The 19,793-nt window shown below is 41.3% G+C and overlaps 1 protein-coding gene across 1 annotated transcript in view; it reads right to left on the minus strand.

Moving 5' to 3' along the window:
* Positions 1 to 19,793, minus strand: part of SNX8 (sorting nexin 8) — a 37,693-nt gene that overhangs the window by 4,437 nt on the left and 13,463 nt on the right. The window contains exons 3-8 of the mRNA XM_089684249.1: positions 15,029 to 15,150; positions 13,064 to 13,144; positions 11,780 to 11,940; positions 9,886 to 10,015; positions 1,729 to 1,797; positions 833 to 986 (exon numbers count right to left, since the gene is read on the minus strand). Coding sequence (XP_089540375.1) covers positions 833 to 986; positions 1,729 to 1,797; positions 9,886 to 10,015; positions 11,780 to 11,940; positions 13,064 to 13,144; positions 15,029 to 15,150 — 717 coding nt within the window. The remainder of the gene's footprint in view (positions 1 to 832; positions 987 to 1,728; positions 1,798 to 9,885; positions 10,016 to 11,779; positions 11,941 to 13,063; positions 13,145 to 15,028; positions 15,151 to 19,793) is intronic.

Raw genomic sequence — 19,793 nt, forward strand, 5'->3', positions numbered from 1 at the left:
TCTCACCAAGTATAAATTTCCTTTGCAAACTGAAATTCTCCCTAAACAGAAATGTCTTCTTTTCCAGTACAAAACCCCCAAAATCCCCAACCCAGCACAAATCATTGCCCCCACTCCCTCAAATCCTCTCACCCTCAAATTTCCCCTATAAGAATAAATCCTCTCCCCCCCCTCCAAATTCTCCTCTTCCAGCACAAATCTCCCCAACTCCCAGCACAAACAAACCCTACTAGCACACAACTTCCTACCCAAATCCCCCCTCCTAGCACATCACTTCAAAATATACCCCAACACAAAAACTCTTCCAATCAAATTTTGCCTCAAAACTTATCCCACTGCCGCCCCCTCAATTCCTCTTCCCAGCCAAATCCTCTCATCCTCAATCCCCCCCCCCTCCTTGTACAAATCTTCTCCAAACCCCCTTCCTACTAATCATCTTCTCCTCCCCCCTCCTAGCTCAAATATTCTCATCCCCAGCACAAGTGTTTGTTACTTCCCCCCCATCCTTTGTGCCCCCCCTGGTCTCCTCAAGCGCTAAGCTGACAGGAATAGTGCAACTGATGTCATTACTCCATTCAGCTTGTAGGTAGGAACTCTCCACAAAGCCCCCCCCCCCCCACCTCACATATACCACCGTGCCCAGGGCAGCCGTCCCTGCTGCCCACCCCTTCTCCCGGTACTGTGTGGTAGATATGGTTATGGAGAGTATAGGGGATCAGAACAGAACGACTGGGATAGGGATTCGTCCAGTATGCTGGATGAAACTTGTTTTTTGGAAGCCAATATGGAAAATAAAAAAAAATAAAAAAAAAAAAAGGTATCCTATGTGAACTTGCCTCCACAATGCGAGACTCCAGTTGTTCCACAGACTCGGCCTCCTTATTCTGTACAGTAGCACTCATCATCTGCTTCTTCATCAGACTGTACTTGTGCAAAGCTTTCTGATGCTTGTGTAATACTCCTTTCTCATGCCTTTCACACAGATCCTGCAAGGAACAATCACATCTCATAACATTGGGCAGCACAGTGGCTTAATGGTTAGCATGTCTGCCTTGCAGTTCTTGGATGTAATGTGGACCAGGACACAGTGTGCATGTTTTCTCTATGCTTACATTGGTTTCCTCCAGGTACTTTGTGTTCCTCCCACACTATAAAGACACGCTGGTAGGTTAAATGGAACCTGTCCAAATCAGCTCCAGTATGTATGTATGTCAGGGGCGGACTGACCATTCGAGCACTCAGGCATTGCCCAAGGGCCCCATGAAATGCCCCTGGTACCTTCTATAGGTTTTTTGGGTGTGCTTTGAGTGGGGGCAAGGACACAGGGGGGCCCCCATGATCACATATATATATATATATACACATACATACATACATATATACACACACACACACACATATATACATATACATACACATTGTTGGCGCTATATAAATATAAAATTAAAACTGGCTGAATAGGTTTGCTCCTCTGAAAAACACATTTAAAATTTCTCCATCATCCAAATTTTACTAGGCTCAACCTGCAACATTAACATTAACCCCCCCCCTCCCCCCAGTCCACGAAATACAGAATCACATAGACAAATTTTAGAAATTTTAAAATTGTATTGTATGTGATTTAGTCCCCTTGTAGCCAATAGCAGGAAAGGGGCTACGGTAAGTGGGGAACCATCCATGTTACTATACAGAATGCAATCTGGAAATCCCGTCTGTCATGGTATATACCTTATATGACTGCAGGAGATCCAGGAAAAGGTTCAGCTTCTCCACCACATCAATTTCTTCAAGTTTGCCCTAAAAACAATCAAGCAATATGACAGTCAAAGACAGTTGTCTGTTCATAAACAAATCAGTGACAGGTTCTCAGAAGCACCAAGACAGCCACCCTGATCCTTGCTTTCCCATTTAGTAAGACACTCCTTGGAAGCAGCATACAGCCAGTAAAGTCAACTGGGACAACTGAACTGCTTACTTCCAGGTGAATGACCTAAGTAGTATAGACAAGATAAGGAGACAATACTGCACCTTGCAACTGTACTGAACTCCAGGCAAACACCTACATAACACTGATAAAATACTGTACATGTTCGTGCTGTTTTACCTCTATTTCTGTCCATCCAGTTATAGGATTTACACAGCTCTGTCAAACAGCACAGCCCTGTCTGGTAGGGCAGAAGACGTTTTTTTCTCTCTCTGCTGCAGTTAGGGCCCTTTCACACTGATCAGTTTTTGATCACTTGTCCAGTTAAAAAAAAAAAAGAAGAAAAATGAATCCCTTTAAATCCTATGGAACTCTTCACACTGCTGTTGAGTTTCAGTTCCATTTTTAAAAATCCTGCCTGCTGCATTTTTGGTGCAGTAAAAAAAAAAAGTAACAAAAACATACATGTCTATTGAAATAAATGGAAACAGCTGCAAAAGCATAATGCGCCTGGGGGAAGTGCTTTGTCCAGTCACATGTCCAGGAGAAAAAAGTGGCAAAAACGCATTATGCATTGCAATAAATTTAATGCACCTTTGCAAAAAAGCATGTGTGTTTCTGCAATGGAGCAGTGTGAAAGAGCCCTTAAGTATCACTAGTCACAGGCTGGGGGAGGAGAAGACTTGCTAAACAGTGACCTGAGAAGCAGAAGATGGATGAGCTCATCTCTCTATCTCCTACTATCAGCATGTTCCTTGTTAGCACAAAAGCCCAAATGACTGCCTCCTTTTGCTGCCTTTCCCGCTGTACCGGAGACTGAAAGAGATGGATACCAAACCAAAATTCAAATACTTATTTTGCTTGCTTTAAAAAACAAGAAACAAAAAACAAATATTATATTGTGTAAATTACTGTATTTTTGACTGGGAATGAACTTTAAACCAGGGTGGATAAAAATCAATGATTTTCTTTAAAAAAAATATATATATATAATAAAAATTTTTTTGATTTAAAATCTGATTTTTAAAAAAAAAATGCTTTTTGAGGAAAATATATTACCATCCAAAGGTTATTCCATCATGAAATAAAGATTAGTTTTTTAATTATGTAGAATAAGGCTGCATATGTTTAATTTTTTTGGTAAATAAATTCCATGAATCCATTCACAATGTCATGCTCTTCCAGAGGTTTTTGTAAGATTATTGGGCAGTTTCTCTGCCTACAAGATATTATCACAGATGTTGGTTTACTTTTGCAGTTCTCAAAACTGAATTTGACTCAGCGGAGATCACATGCCTCTTCACAGCAAAAATGTTATAACATGAACAGAGTTAAGAAAAAGACCTTCATCCTAACTTCTACAAACCTATGAATACAGAATCAACCCCTTCAGTGCTAAGTTTCAAGAAGTTCAGTGAATAGAATAGAAACAATATTTTTGATTGTTTGGAGTGGAATAGATCTGCACAAGAACAAAGTGAAACAGTGTGAGGAGGAAGGGGCTGACAGTCTTAAATTTCTTAAAATATATATATTTTGTTTAGCCAAATTAGTTACCAAACATGGATGTTTGTTTAAGCAAATAACATATGCTGGAATGTTATTGTTTCAGATGAATAAATCTATTTAAATTGTTATTATTAAGGTAATGATTATTTTTCTCCTTCCTAAGTACAACAGAAAAGTTGTCCAAATATGAATGATTAACCTATTAAACTGAGGATAAAAAAACTAATATGAAAAGTTATTATTCTAAAAATCTTCATCTACTTGCATATTAAAGTTATAGCAGCAAGAATTAGTCTTTATGTAGAAAACTAGGATTTAAATCAAGCCTTACTGACTAGTGATTTAAATCATGATTTAAATCAGTTTGATTTAAATCAAATCCACCCTGCTTTAAACTAAATACTAGTCACCAATGGCAGCTCCTATATTTGTTCCCTGCAACAATGAAGTGAAAGATCTCACATTTCTGGCCACACAGGAGCCTATGACTCAATCTCCCTTTTCCATGAGACACTGCTGGTGCCTCCTGATTGGCCGGAGCAATATCGCATGTAGCCAGGAAAAGTGTCCTGTAGTACATAGGAATCTCTGATAAAGCAGTTTGGTGCTTATTTTCCCTGGTCCTGGCAGCCCAAAGTAAACATGCAGAAGCAGGGAGAACGGAGTACACGCTGCTGGGACAGGGGGAAGCTAAGTAATCATTTTATTTTGCTCTGCATGGGCACACAAATGGGCGACTCTAAGAGCCCATTCACACTTGTGCCACTTGTCATGCGACTTTGGGGTCCAAAGTTGTAAGACAAGTCGCACCCCAAGTTTCCCCAAAGAGTACCATTCAAATCTGTGCGACTTAAAGTCGCAGCAACTTGAAATGAGTTCCTGAACTACTTTGGTATGACTTTTGATGCGGCTTTAGTCCAGTGAATGTAAAGTCGGATCAAAGTCGCTCCAACGTCGCGCTGGAAATCATGTGACTTTGAAGACGCGCTAATGTGAATAGAGCATAAAGCAGGGTGAACACCGACCATCGAATATTCTTTTTTTTAATTACCTATATTATTTTTTTTTTTTTAATTATACCATATTGTATATGTAACGGATTAAAGAATGGAAAACAAATTCAAATCCTAATATGAATCCAGCAGAGGTATTCTGATTAATGAGATTGTAATTTTTTTTAATGGTTGTTTAAAGTAAATATCCGTATAAATGATAGTTTAGGTCTTTTTCTCCAGGTTGCCCTAAAGTAAATGGATTATTAACAGGGATACAAACTTGACTGCATACCTGCCTGAAGTTAGAGCATCAGCAAGATTGATCCCTCAGTCTCGCCTGCACTTTGACCAACCTTTCTACAATGCCAAGAACTGAAGACTGTTTATTTGGCAGATAACTCTTTAAGAATTCGTCCACAGAAATCCAAGTCAAATAATATTTTCCTAAGCATTCCAAAGTCCTTACGACATCTGGCCTTCAAGTCCACAACGTTTAACATTTCAAGACTGTCCAGTGCTGTGCGGGACATGTGGCATGCATTTAAATAGCAGAAAATGGCGATCGCTATGTAGTGTATAAAGTTAGCAAAAAAGGGAAGGCGCACATGGGAGGGCAATTTACAAAACACAAAGGGGTCCCCAGTACACTTTCCAGATTCCCCCCCCAAATAATCAGTTTCAACCACACAGGTTAGAAACAGAAGTTTTTGTTACATACATTTGTAAATACACATGCACCTTTCCATTTTTGATAGCTTCCACCACATTTGAGTAGTCGTTGATTTTTCTGGATTTGCTGCAAACATACACCAGATGCAGTCCAATACATTTTTATTCTGCATCAAAAAATTCATAAACCGTGTTTAACATGCATTCCAAAATCACCCTAGTTCACACCAGTGCAGTCAACAAAAGTAGAACATGTTGCATTTTTTCCCTGTATGGAACACATCTGGAACGAGGCTAAATGTATTAAAAGTAGTGGTGCACCAAAATGAAAATTCTGGTGCCGAAACCAAAAATTCAAAATGCATTTGGTTGAAAACCAAAATGCATAGTTTTTAAAAATGAATATTTTTTGGAAAAATTTTTTTGAAAAAAAAACCAATATATACCCCAATTTTTTTTGTAAAATATGAAAGAGGATGTTACGGAGAGTAAATAGTCAACATGTCACACTTTAAAATTGCGCATGCTCATGGAATGGCGTGAAACTGCAGTACTTAAAATATCTCCATGGGTGATGCTTAAAAAAAATTTCTACAGGTTAGCAGTGTAAAGGTACAGAGGAGGTCTAGTCCGAGAATTATTGCTCTTGCTCTGACGTTCGTGGCGATACCTCATGTATGTGGTTTGAAAGTAATTTACATATGTGCGCATGGCCTATGTATGCATTCACCACTACATGCGAGCACAGAGGGACGGGGGCACTTTAAACTTTTTTTTTTTTTGCACAGTCCCTAAAAAAAAAAAAAATAAATAATAAAAAGATATGATTTCAAATGTATATTTGTATGACAATTTAAAACAGTTTGTTGATATTATTTTTTTCTCAGTAAACTAACGGCTGTTTTTTTTTCTAAACATGTGACCAGCAGAAGAGGACTGGAAGCTCCTTTGGCTTATGTTTCCCTGAAGACAGGCTGGGAAAGGTCTTGGTCAGGCGGCAGCTGTAAATTTGATTAGGAAAAGGGCATATAGATTTTTTGTATTTTTAAATAAAATATGTCATGAATAGTGACATCATCCCCATACAGAAAGAGGGGGCAATGTAAAATATTATTATTATACAGGATTTATATAGCGCCAACAGTTTGCTCAGCGCTTTACAATAAAAGGGAGACAATACAGCAACAATACAGTTCAATACAAGAGGGATTTGAGGGCTCTGCTCCTCGGAGCTTACAATCTAGGAGGGAGGGGATAGTGGTACAAAAGGTAGTAACTGTGGGGGATGGACTGGTTGGAAGAGTAGAGGATTCCAGTATTAGCTGAGGGCAGGATAGGCTTCCCTGAAGAGAAAGGTTTTCAGAGATTGCCTAAAAGTGAGCAGAGTAGGCGATAGTCTGATAAATTGGGGTAGAGAGTTCCAGAGGATGGGGGAAGCTCTGGAAAATATACAGTGTATGTTAAGTATCACTTTTAGTGAACTTCTGATCCAAGATACAGAAGAAAAAAGTCCCACAAATTAGCAGGCACCACCTAGATGCTGCATGCTGGAGACCCTGGGGTGCTCTGTACTAATACCAGCCCCACCTCTGCCAACCAGATGCACCTTAAAGTGCATCTGTCACATTGCCTACAAGTGGATACTAAACTTCACTGTGCTCTCCCACAGATCTGTTCCTCTGATGGAGACCTCGGAAATGTATGAGAGTTGTGGGTATTGAGGAACATGCCACTTTCCTTATCCTCCTTGGATTCCTTGCTAAACCTGAGATGCCAACTGCCAGACCCCAAAGGGTGAGACTAGAGCCTATTATAAAATTTGGTTAGCTGGATGTTTGCAGTACAGAATGCAGTTTTAGGGGTGATATGCAGGAGATCCAGGAGAACATACAAGTACCTATACATGATAACTTTTTGGCGCATAAAAAAAAAAAGTGTGCCTATGTACTCCTTAGCCTACAGTTTTATAGCTGAATATCTTCTGTGTGAGAGGCACTGGTGCTTCTGACGGCTAATCTCACAAGGTTTCACATGAGATTTGCTGATGACTCTACTCTGTGCTGTCTATTCTTCCCCTTGCTAGAGAGAAAGCAGTTGGGCAATGTTATATGTGCTTCTTAATTATGTGAAACAACAGATGTTTACATATTGTTGGACAGAAAATTAACTTTAAAATAAAAGCTGTAGGTACTGTGGCACATTTAATCCTCAAAGTTTACAGAGAATAAGTACTGAAATGGAAGCTCAACCATTGCTTCCTATGGCAGTAGGCACTTGGCAGCATGACTGCCTTCCAATGTCAACAAATAGTAGGCAATCTAAGCTGTTCAGAAATGAATAGGACTACACTTCAGATTCTTTTGTGACCTTTAAGGAAAACTTTTGTGACAGTGACTTCAAGTGATTTTAAAGGCATTATTTTTTTAAAAAAAACCAAACATATCATACTTACCTGCTCCGTGAAATGGTATTGCACAGAGAAGTGCCAAACCTTCTGTTCTGGGGTCCCCTGTTGGCTCTCTCGGCTCCTACTGTTCTTTGGTGTAGCCCACAGGAAGCCACTTCCTATGAAGGCGCAACTGCAGGCTTGCTGCCGAGTGAGCAGTGTGTGTATTTTAACGCACATCCCAGCTCGGCCTCGTCCCCTCCTCACAGATTTTGACTGACAGCAGCAGGAGCCAAAGCTTTGCATTACCTTAATGAACGCAAAGCGTTCGTTGATTGGATGAGGTGGAGAGTGTGGCATTAGCACCCTGCCTCTCCACCTTGTCCGATCAGAGAACGCTCTGCAAAGCATTCTCTGACTGGCACCCATGCCAAGTGACTGACTTCCCGTGTTCAGAATGCAGCAGGGCAGCCGATCAGCACAGGACCCAGAAGCAAGTGGAGATCACTGGAGCAGTGGAGTCTACTTCAGCGATTTCCAGCTTCCAGGGGCATCAGCCAGGTATGGCATATACATACGTAGTTACATTGGTCCAAGGTGAACCAATGCATACCTGGAATTCCTCTTTAACCACTTCAAGTCCGGACACTTTCTCCCCATTCCTGTCCAGGCCAATTTTCAGCTTTCAGTGCGAACACACTTTGAATGGCAATTGCGCGGTCATGCAACACTGTACCCATATGAATTTTTTAGCATTTTTTTGAGACAGATAAAACTTTATTAATTTTGGTGGTATTTATTCACCACTGGGATTTTTATTTTTTTGCTATATAAATGAAAAAGTCTAAACATTTTGAAAAAAAAAAAAGTGTTTTTCTTATAAAAATTTGCAAATAAATAATCTTTCTACATAAATCTTGGTCAAAATGTATTCAGCTATCTTTTAAGTAAAACAAAAAAAAAAATATCCCAAATTAGTTTAGAACCAAAAATTATAATTTTTCAAAACAATTTTTTTACATTTTTATTTTATTTTTGTATATTATTATTTATATATATATTTTTTAACATACTGTCACCCTAGCAGTATAGTGTCACACCATAGTGACACTGTACTGCTTGTGGAGGGTGAAGAAGATTCTTTTTTCTTTTTTACACGGATTGCTTTTACACCCGTAAAGACTGTAAAAGCAATCATTTCTCTTTCTGTCCGGCTGCATTCCTGCAGCCATTGAGAAATACTGTACAGCTTGTACCATGTGACCTCTGTGATCATTCACAGTAGTAAGCAATGAGGTCAGGAAGTGACATCTTGTTTATTACTGTTCATGTGATCACTGATTAGCCAATCAGTGATCACATGATTGGAACCTCACACAGAGGTCCCGTACAGCGATCGGTGTTCCACTGTGTCCGGCACCGGATCGCGGTGCCGAGCGCTCACAGGGAGACGCACACAGGCAGTGAATGCGGGGGCCGTTTATAAACGGCCTCCCGCTCCTGCACCACTCCCATCCGACTGTTTATGTACATGGGCCAGACGGGAAGTGGTTAAGGTTTACTTACTGCTTGTTCAGAATATAGAATTACTTTTAATACTTAATGTAGATATCAATAGCTTGCCCACACCTTCAATTTAACCATTTCTTCAGCTTACAGTGGATGCAAGACATGAAAGGAAACTGTCGAAGATGTCAGTGTCACTGAGGTAATGTGTTTGCATTACCTCGGTGACAATGACAACTAATGGTAATTTGACTTTGTGTACTTAAAATTTGTGATGGCAGATTCACCACACCACAGGGCATGCCTATTATGGTGACACTTCAGGATGGCTCTGGAATGGAGGGAGGGACAGAGGGTACAACCAAGCTTATATAACAACAACTTATGTTGTACAACAACTCGTCCATTGTCCCCAGGGAGACATTTTAGCTCTGGATGGTGTTGGTCTTTATTGAGAAGTAAATCTGGAATACACCAACAGATTTTCATTCAGCCTGCGAGCTGTATAACATTGTTGAATGAATCTTCTCTGGAGGCTGTTGTGTTCTATAAGCCATCACCTGCAGCTTTCAGAGTACAGTGGGCGCTGTCAAACAGTGACTAGATCTGATCGGCTACAGTCACTGTATAACCAAAAATTATTTTCCAGTCTCCTTTCATTTTCTGTTTGAAGGCTGTAGGGCATTAGGGTACCAACTGGAACACCTACTCCTGGACTTCCGGATGGTTCATGAAAAACTGCCAAAATTTGATTAGGGCATGGCCAGCTTTTGAGTGTCAGTTGCCTAAATTGTTCAGTTTTGGAAGCTCTAAACAGCAGAGCAACATTGATGACAGAACTGTGAAACATCCTGAATAATATACAAGATATAGCTGATAAATCTATAGCCACATACCTGCTGTGCTGCTTTATCAGCAAGCAGAGAAAATTCAACAGATAGTCCTTTCAGTGCTTGCTTTAGCGCCCCCCAGCTGTGGGTCGGGGCAACCCAGGAGGGTAGTGGGGTTGTATCAGAGCCCAAGGCACTAGGAGGTAGAAAAGAGACACAGTGCATCAAGAATAACAAACACAATAATTGGCTTAGATAGTATAATATCAACATTTTAAAGGGGTCAGTCCACCCAAAACTATCATTGTTTTGTAGTAAATGCTATAGTGTTAAACCAATTGACAGTGCTACATTTTTACCTGTCACGATCGTGGCATCAGACCCCAGACCTTCTCACCAAACTTGTGACCGAAGGACTAGCCAATCTAAAACCGCGATGTGACGTGCGTATCAATGCCACACCCAGCTGCACAACGATTTTCCAGCTAATGGACCGCAGATCGATGTACCGGCAGCCTGAGCGATTGTTACTGGGTCAGGTTAATTACACAATTAACCCTTCATACTGCCACCACTTCCTTTTTATACAGAGAAAGGGGAAACTCGGCAATATCAGCTATAACACTATAATGATTGAAATAATCGCCTGCATAACATGGTCATAACACAGGCCTGTTATACAGAGGTTTAAACAAACAGTAGCGTCTCTTTAGAGGCAGGAATTCGTAAATTGCAATTAAGCGCTACAGAAACAGTTCAACACTTTCAGAAGGAAAGAGTTATTACTAAAAGGTCAAACGGGTGCAATAAAAATATTTACAGAAAAAGATGTAACTAAGATATATATATAAACATACAGAGACCAACAGCACAGCAAAGAGATATCAGAGAGAGAGGTGAAAGGGTTAAGGTACTTGCCAAAGTCCTGGGTTAGCAGATCCAAGTTTCAGAGCAAAAGGCAGGGGTCTTCCCAGGTGGTATTGATGTTAAAATGGGAGACGTCTTCAACTTACACTCTTAGGCCTGACAGCCTATTTTGTATTCCCCAGCTGACATCAAGGACCAATCCCCGCTTAGGGCGTGGAGATATGGGTGGATGCCTCACTAGGGCCAAAATCTCCCATAACTCATAATTGGGCCCATAAATTTCCATCTGCACAAGAGACATTCCACCCGCGGGTAGAATTTTATGCAGACAAGTCTAAGGATTAATTAGATACGAATTATGAAAGTGTACACTGAACGGTCCACGAGATCTATTTTTCTGCTTTCCTGTGTGTCCGGGACAAGGCGAGTGACATCAAACTGTTCGCCTGCTCCTCGTCCATCTGACAATATGTCCAGTTTTTATGTAAGTCTCTCATATTACAAAATATGAGACATAGGAGAAAAATGGATTTTGAGACCTGTTATCGGATTCTGTCACCTACGCTGAGTTAGATTTATTAGCTCGGAATCTCTTTTAACTCTGGGGGGAAGCTTAGCTTATCTCTTCCGAGGTGTGAAATGGCACAGGTTCTCCAACAGCTAGGACCCGTCTCCCTGGGGGGCCTTTATAGCTCCTATGACCCTTTGGTGACATTTTTTTCACACACATACACTGTCACTGTGACACTCAGAGTGAGGGGGGAGGGAGAATGAGGGAATAACATGGCTACTCTTAACAAAATGGCGGACTGCGTCACTCTCTGGTGCGCACGTTCGTGACAATACCAATTTAAAGGTGTATACATTCTATATTTGTTAAATGTTAATACTACTATAAAATGGAGAATGCAAACAGGGGAATGCGAAGTTGGGCAGATTTACCCAAAACTCCCAGGTTGAAAAGTGCAGAGTTCAGAATTATAGCAGAAGTCTCACTTCTTATATCCACAAGATATATTAAAAGCTCACCAAGTTCCATCCTTAGCTAGAATATCCCTTTTGGCTGAGTTGAAACCTTTAGCAACTGATTTACCTTAGTTCTTTGCCAAAGCCCAGAAGATCAGTGGCATTGTCAATGGCTCTTCCAGCCATTCTCTCTGCTCGATCCCGCAGTTTGTAAAAGCTGTTGAAGATGTTCCTGATCAGCTCTCTGCTGGTTGCAAATTGGACCTGGATATCAGCCGGAAGGAAATCCTGCGAGGATAGCAGCAAGAAGATAGGAAGTCAACAGACATACAGCATCAACTCAGTCAAGAATCAACATAAAACAGGCTGTGCACAAAACATAAGAATGCTTCAATATGAAGGATGTGTCTTCTGGTCCAATAACAGCTTCTAGATGGATTGACTGTTCTTTACAGTATCACATTCTAAAATACAGGGCTCAAAATTTCAAGTCCTGAGCTACTAGCCAGGCCTTAAGAGTTACTTGCCATCAGTTGCCCCACCCAAACCCTACCCTGGCCCTAAACACACCCTCGTAAATTATCTCATGAAATTACACTGTTAAATGTTTTATGCAGATCCACCCCAGGTCAGTCTGTCTCCAGTAAAAATCCCCCAGGACATTCTTTTCCCAGTAAATCCAACCCACCTCCCAAGTCAGTCCTTCCCTAGTAAAATCCCATCCAGGACATTCTTTTCCCCGTAAATCCAACCCCCCTCCCAAGTCAGTCCTTCCCCAGTAAAAGTGCATCCAGAACACTATTTTCCCAGTAAATCCCCCCCAAGTCAGTCCGTCCCCAGTAAAAGGGGACAGCGAGACAGGAGGGGGGCAGTGTCACAGGAGGGGGGCAGCGGGACAGGTAGGGGGCAGTGTCACAGGGGGGAGGGCAGCATCACAGAAGGGGGGCAGGACAGGTGAGGGGCAGCGTCACAGGAATGGGTCAGTGAGTTAGTTGGTGGGGTCGGCGGCGTGCTACAAGTGGGGCTATCCGCTGTCACACAGGTGGCGGGACTTGGTGGCCCCAGTGACTCCCACAGTTGAAGGGAGCATTGAAAGGTCCTGGCTTGTGGCTAGCCGCCCGCTGAGCCCTCTGGCGGGCAGTGCGGGAGGCCTCATCCTCCGCTCCATGGGCTTTCCGGGTGAGGGGGTGGGTGGGGGCATGTCTGCAATGTCCTCCACGAAGCTGTGCAGGACTCTTTTCGGCCTGGACTGTGCACAGGGAGGGAAAGGGGAGACTCTGGAGATCCTGGAATACTGGGCTGGGCTCCACGCTCGCCCCAACGTTATTTACACTCGCCAAATGCAAGCAGGCAAGTTGAAATTATGAGGCCTGCTATAATACACTACAAAATACATTACCATGATACAAACCTTGGCATGTGTTGCAAGTTTGCACAGCATATACTCATCTCCCACCCCATGGGAAGATTCACGCATTTTATTCTGTACATCCTAAAACAAAAAAACATATATTTGTCTTTTCTTCGTGAAAACATTCAGGTTTACTGAAGAGAAAAATGAAAAAAAACTCAATCCATAAAAATCAATCAGAATTCATATTTTATTGTAGTTAATTATGTAGAAAAAAAAATTGGTCGCTGTGTTTTCCTCCTCTATACATACCACCGCAGGAATTTTTACTGCAACAATATTTGACAAAATATAGTTATAAATTCATATTTTAACATTTTACATACTGGTGCCCACTTTCTTCCTTCTTGATTCAGGAACCTACAGAGTTTGTGTTAAAGTCAAACCCTACACAGGTAATGAAAACACCAATGAATAGAGTTATGTGGCTTGCTTAGGTGAAATTTGCTTGGGAATAAAAAAAAAAAAAAAAAGTTATTTTGCAAATCTTATGATACCTCCCAAAGCACTGCATAGCAACCAATTCGTGAATATCAAATAGTATGCTGAAGTAAATTCATGGATTTAATTGTAGTGCGCCAATGTGAAACATGCAGATAATAGTGGCATAGTTTTAAAGTGACAGGTCTGTAGAGGATTAAAATACAGTAAATGGTCTCTAAACTGTGCTGACTTGTCAATACATAGGGAAAAAAATAGCAGTCCTGACAATACATGGGCAGCCAGCCAACAGACAATCCTGACATACGGGCACAAAATAGACAATTGTTACAATAAATGAGCAGCACACATGCAATCGTTACACATGACTTAAGCAACAAGTACGCCGTCATTACAATACATGTGCAGTTGCTGCAATGCATAGGCAGTAAACAGGTACACCTAAAAACCTTCTTTATTTTGCTTTTCCACTTGACTCCAATGCATGTTGCATTTGACTTTTACAAAGAGATAAATGTGGAGTTGTGCACATTGGCCACTCTGCTTGGGGCATACCAGGCACCACCTTGCCCTGATCTGACTGCCCAGAATGATGCCCATGTGAGGATAAGGTCTAATAGAGGTTCCCCTTTGAGGTGATAAAAAGGGCTTCCAAAGTCAGACATGTTTGTCGGTAATGCAAGGTGTTCCCAGCAATAAAAATGGCAGTCAGAATTCCCCAACTCCCTAGGGCTGCCAAAAAAGAAAGGAGAAAAAAAAAAAAAAAAGTAATAGTAAAAAAAAAAAATAATAAATAAAAGTGTACAAGTATGCCAGCCTCTTAATTATAATATTGAACATAGGTTTATTTTAAGTACAGACTGCCTGGATTTTCAGATGCTGACAGTCAAACCAATTTCTACAGATAAAAGATCTAAGCAAACAAACTCTGAGCAAGTAATCTGTAGTTTGCAAGATTGCACATTTGCATTGCTTTGAAGACTGGTCATTTTGTGACCTGCTCCCCACATGTAAGGGCCCCTTTCACTCGGGGCGGACCCGTCAGCGGATCCACTTGCTTAGAGGAGGATCTGTATGCTGATCCAGGCGGAGCAAGCAGATAACACGTTCGTTTCCACTCCACTTATGCAGAGCGGACAAAGACACAGTCAGCTATCCTCTTTGGGTGGTCGGATGGAAATGGACCACCTGTTTGTTTCTATCCAAATGCCATCAAATCCAATCTGAATGGGTCCCCATTCATCCTTTTCTGGCAGAATGAATTGGATATCGGTGGGTGTACACACATTTCCGTTAACACCTGCCACTCCATAGAGGAGAACAGAGATTCCGACTGGGTCTGCCTGAAAAACGGGCAGGTGGAACAGATCGGATCGTCCGTGTGAAAAGGGGCCTTACAAAGAGCAGCTTCATCAGTAAAATCTACTGCCCCTGTGACAGAGCCCCATTTCCTCTGGTGTGTTCACATTGAAAACAATGGCAATTTACGCACAAAGATTTTTACACAAAGTAAGGTGTACTCACCTGACCATTATATGAAAGAAAAATATTCACAAGTATGTCATCCCAGAAAGAGGGGTGCCTGGCTACTAGATTAATGAATCTCTTTAGACCGCGCCTCCGGGATTCTATAAACTCTCGATCCACTGGTAAAATATCAAATTGGGAAAAAAAAAAATTAAAGATTCAGTGATGTACTGTTGAAGTGCAAAATAGGCACAATTTATTATTATTGTTTGTAAACAATTTATTATTGTTTGTAAACATTGTAGTTTTAAGGTGTGCCTATTGCTTTAGCTGCCCAACACGTGTTTATTATATCATACATGATCAGATCTAAGCCAAGTAAAATAAATAAATACATTTCACATAATACATATTGATCCTGTATTATTGGTACTGTCAACCATTATTACGTAGTGAAGGGGATGGGCACAGCCTGTGAAGGGGGTCTGAACACAAACCATATTATGTTCCCATTGCAAGGAAAAGATGTCAAGAAGTTAAATTGTTTGGAGGTTCAGGAGATCCTAAGCTTGCATTACCAGCTTTTTTAATTGACCAAAGCCATTCTTCGAGCTAAGCCTAATCATCTCTAGCAAATTTTTTTTTTTTGCTGTCTGTGTCCCTACTGGGGAGTTTTGATGGGAAATCCGAAGATTTACAGTTGTTACCAGGAAATCCAAAATTTTATGACAATTACCAAAGCAGCAAAAAGGACACCTGGACGTGTGACAGCTGTGAAAGGAAGGATTTCTGCTCATATCCTATTGCTTCTCCAAAGATGGAAGTAAAGAGAAATCTCCCCAAAGACAGCGAGAAAAACTGGCAGGGGGTCTAATCCTTCCCTACTCTATCCAAAACCAAACATTTTTGGCTAAAGATATGCTTTAAAAAAAGGGCTCTATCTAGTCAGTGAAAAAATGCTAACGGTAGGTGTATCCTGTGTATTCTTATATTTATCTGTCTGTTGGCCCTTGTCTCTTACCTTCCTTCTGTTCCAGCACTGCAGTCTCCAGAAAAGTCTTTAGCATTTAACACTTGTCCCTCGGCATGCACTGTGGTTCCATCCTCTGATCCCTATGTTACTACAGGAAACAACATGGGGACAGGAGTGTAGGATGCCTGTGTCTCCCACACATGCCAGGTCCCATCCTCAAATCCTCATAAGAGTATCAGATGAGCTTACAATTTTGAAGGGTCATTTTTACTGCAAATTATTAAATTAAACAAACTCTGTTTTTCTTAACCCCTTCATGCCTAAGGGTAAAACAAATCTAAATGCCTAAGCACAATTTTGCAACGTTGACATGTGTTAGTAAAACAGTACCTATCATTACAGCTACTTTGTACATCCAGGTGAATTATACCTTGTTTATTTCAGGACAAATTGAGCTTTCATTTGGTTGTAAATGGTAATGGATATCTTTTGATTTTTTTTTATTATCAAAGGAAAACTGGCCCAAAATAGTAAAAAAAAAAAAAAAAAAAAAAAAAAAAAAAATTTATTTAGCTATGTGTTTCTTGTTACTACCATAACCTACCACCAAAGAACAACCCAAAATAAATTCTCCAGCTCTTGACGATCGCAGCGATACCATATATGTGTATGTTATTTGTTGTCTGTACCCGTAGTACAGCCCAGAAACAATAGTGCAAAAGAAAAGGAAAAGAAAAATTCCATTCAAGTAGAAGGTCTGGACAAAATGTCTAGAGCAGGGGTCCTCAAACTGAGGCCTGCCGAGGCCATTTATCCGGCCCGCCGGCAGGGGCGTATTTTCCGCGAGGAAGGGACACTAAGTACAGGGGCGGGCAGGGGCTGCTATATCTTACCTGGCTCCGGTCCCAGTCCCACGACGATCCAGTCCAGGAAGCGCTGCTCCTTCATTCACTCCGGCCACTCCCTCACTCCTGCCGCTCGGCTCCACCTCCTCACTGGTGATTGGGCGCCAGAACTGCAGCTCAGGAAAGGCACACAAGCGGCCAATCACCTGTGAGGAGGCGGAGCCGAGTGGCCCCGCAAACATCAACGATGGGGCACTATTCCTCCCCCCAATGACACCAACGATGGAACACTATTCTTTCCCCCACTGACACCAACGATGGAACACTATTCCTTCCCCCAATGACACCAACGATGGAACACTATTCCTTCCCCCACTGACACCAATGATGGGGTACTATTCCTTCCCCCACTGACACCAATGATGGGGTACTATTCCTCCCACTGACACCAATGTTGGGACACTATCCCCCCCACTGACACCAATCACGGGGCACTATTCCCCCCCACTGACACCAATGACGTACTATTCCTCCCACTGACACCAAAGATGGGGCACTATTCTTCCCATTGACACCAATGATGGGACACTATTCCTCCCACTGACACCAATGATGGGACACTATTCCTCTCACTGACACCAATGATGGGACACTATTCCTCCCACTGACACCAATGATGGGACACTATTCCTCCCACTGACACCAATGATGGGACACTATTCCTCCCACTGACACCAATGATGGGACACTATTCCTCCCACTGACACCAATGTTGGGACACTAGTATTCCCGTTGTATGTCCACAGTCTCTGGTCATCTCCTGTACTGTGTCCGCATTTGTCGCATTTGTTCATAGTTTTTTGTTTTTTTTTAAACTATAGTCCGGCCCTCCAACGGTCTGAGGGACAGTGAACTGGCTCCCTGTTTAAAAAGTTTGAGGACCCCTGGTCTAGAGTATTCGGAAAACAAAATGCATTCCAGTATATCATATATACGTATTTTTTTTTTTTTTAAATTATATCTACTATAATCGTATTAGCTGGTGAATTTACATACAGTATAAATTCACTTCCACAAGCAATAAACTTATACATTTAAATAAACTTTTCTATCATTGATCTAATAACAAAGAAAAAAGGAAAAGGAACAAAAAAAACAAAAAGAAAAATTTCATTCAAGTAACAAAATATCTTGGGCCTTCGAACAAAATGATTTGACCTGATGATGTCATCATCCAATGCTCTGACAAACGATTTTTCACAATTTCATAGAAACTTTCAAACATATGTTTGGCCAGCTTTAGATTATCCCCAATTCTAATATCTCTACCTTCCCTCCATCAGGCTACTGCCTCCCTCATTTGAAGTGGGCCTTGGAACATTAGCAAACCCAAAAGCAGACAGTTACTATTTTGCAGCTTACCAATTCTTAGATGTGATGACTATTAGTTTTCTTTTTTAGTCTTTCTTGATTATATTTTCATTTGACGATCCAGCCAGTAAGTCTGTTTTTCAACAGAACAGCTCCCTTGCAGTTACAGAGATTAGATAAATCATCAAACACAGAGTGGTGCTTAAAGTGATTCTAAAGGATTAATTTAAAAAAAAAAAAAAAATAATGTCATACTTTCCTGCTCTGTGCAATGGTCTTGCACAGAGCAGCCCCAATATTTTTCTTTTGGGGGCCCCTGCTGACGCTCCTGGCCCCTCCCCCTTGCCAAGTGCCCTCATGTGTGCTCGCCCTCTAGCCTGCTCTGTCTGTCCATAACATACACATAGAGCGGCTCGACCCCGCCCACACTCCCTCCTCACTGGATGTGATTGACAGCAACAGGAGTCAATGGCTCCCGCTGCTATGTCTGAGCCAATGAGAAGGCAGAGAGCCAAGAGAGCCTCTGCTCTTGGCACAGCGCTGGATCGAGATTGGCCCAGGTAAGTATTGGGCGGGGCAGGGAGAGGAGCTGCTTGCAGAAGGTTTTTTAACTTAATGCACAGAATTTATTAAGGTCAAAAACCTTCTACCTTTAGGACCACTTTTAATCCTGTAAAACCTTTACCCCTAAACTAAAACAGTTTGCGGTAACGGATTATAAAGAAATAGCTTTCAGCTTCAATTTGTTAATGTATTTAAATCTGCTAGTACTTCTAACACTCCCCTTGCCCCAGAATGATAACATTGCTGTCCAAAGATTCCCACTGCGCTCCATCATCCTAAGTGGAGGCTGCTTTCACACTGATCCATAAAACAAAAGCAGAAGAAAAACCTGTGACCATGCACTCTTTACAATGATCCATTGCGGGTCAGGTGTGTTCTTTAAAATCCTGCTTGCCGCACTTTTAGTGCAGGTTTGGTATGGTAGGGGGGAGGAAAAAAAAAAACACGCAGCAAAAACGCACCTCAATGAATTTAATGGAAACCGTGGCAAAACGCATAAACGCATGCATTTTTGAGGCACATGTCCTGTAAAAAACATAAAAATGCACTGGTACGGTGGGGAGAGGAAAAAAACACTCAGCAAAAACACACCTCCTCATTGATTTTAATGGAAATCGTTGCAAAACGCATGCATTTTTGATGCATTTTGAGTCACATGTCCTGTAAAAAAAAAACAAAAAACCTTAAAAATGCATTTAAAGAAAGCGTGGCAAAATGCATAAATGCATGCATTTTTGAGGCACATGTCCTGTAAAAAACATAAAAATGCACTGGGGCGGTAGGGGGAGGGGAAAAAAAAAAAAAAAACTCAGCAAAAACACACCACCTCATTGATTTTAATGGAAACCGTTGCAAAACGCATGCATTTTTGATGCATTTTGAGTCACATGTCCTGTAAAAAAAATATATATATATATAAAAATGCACTGGTACGACAGGGGGAGGGGAAAAAAAAAAAAAAAAAAAAAACACGCAGCAAAAATGCACCTCTTCATTGAATTTAAAGAAAAGCATGGCAAAATGCATAAACGCATGCATTTTTGGTGCATTTTTGAGTCACATGTCCTGT

The sequence above is a fragment of the Staurois parvus genome, unplaced genomic scaffold (assembly GCF_062004578.1).
Source record: "Staurois parvus isolate SC_StPar_1 unplaced genomic scaffold, SC_StPar_1.0 ptg000018l, whole genome shotgun sequence".
NCBI lineage: Eukaryota > Metazoa > Chordata > Amphibia > Anura > Ranidae > Staurois > Staurois parvus.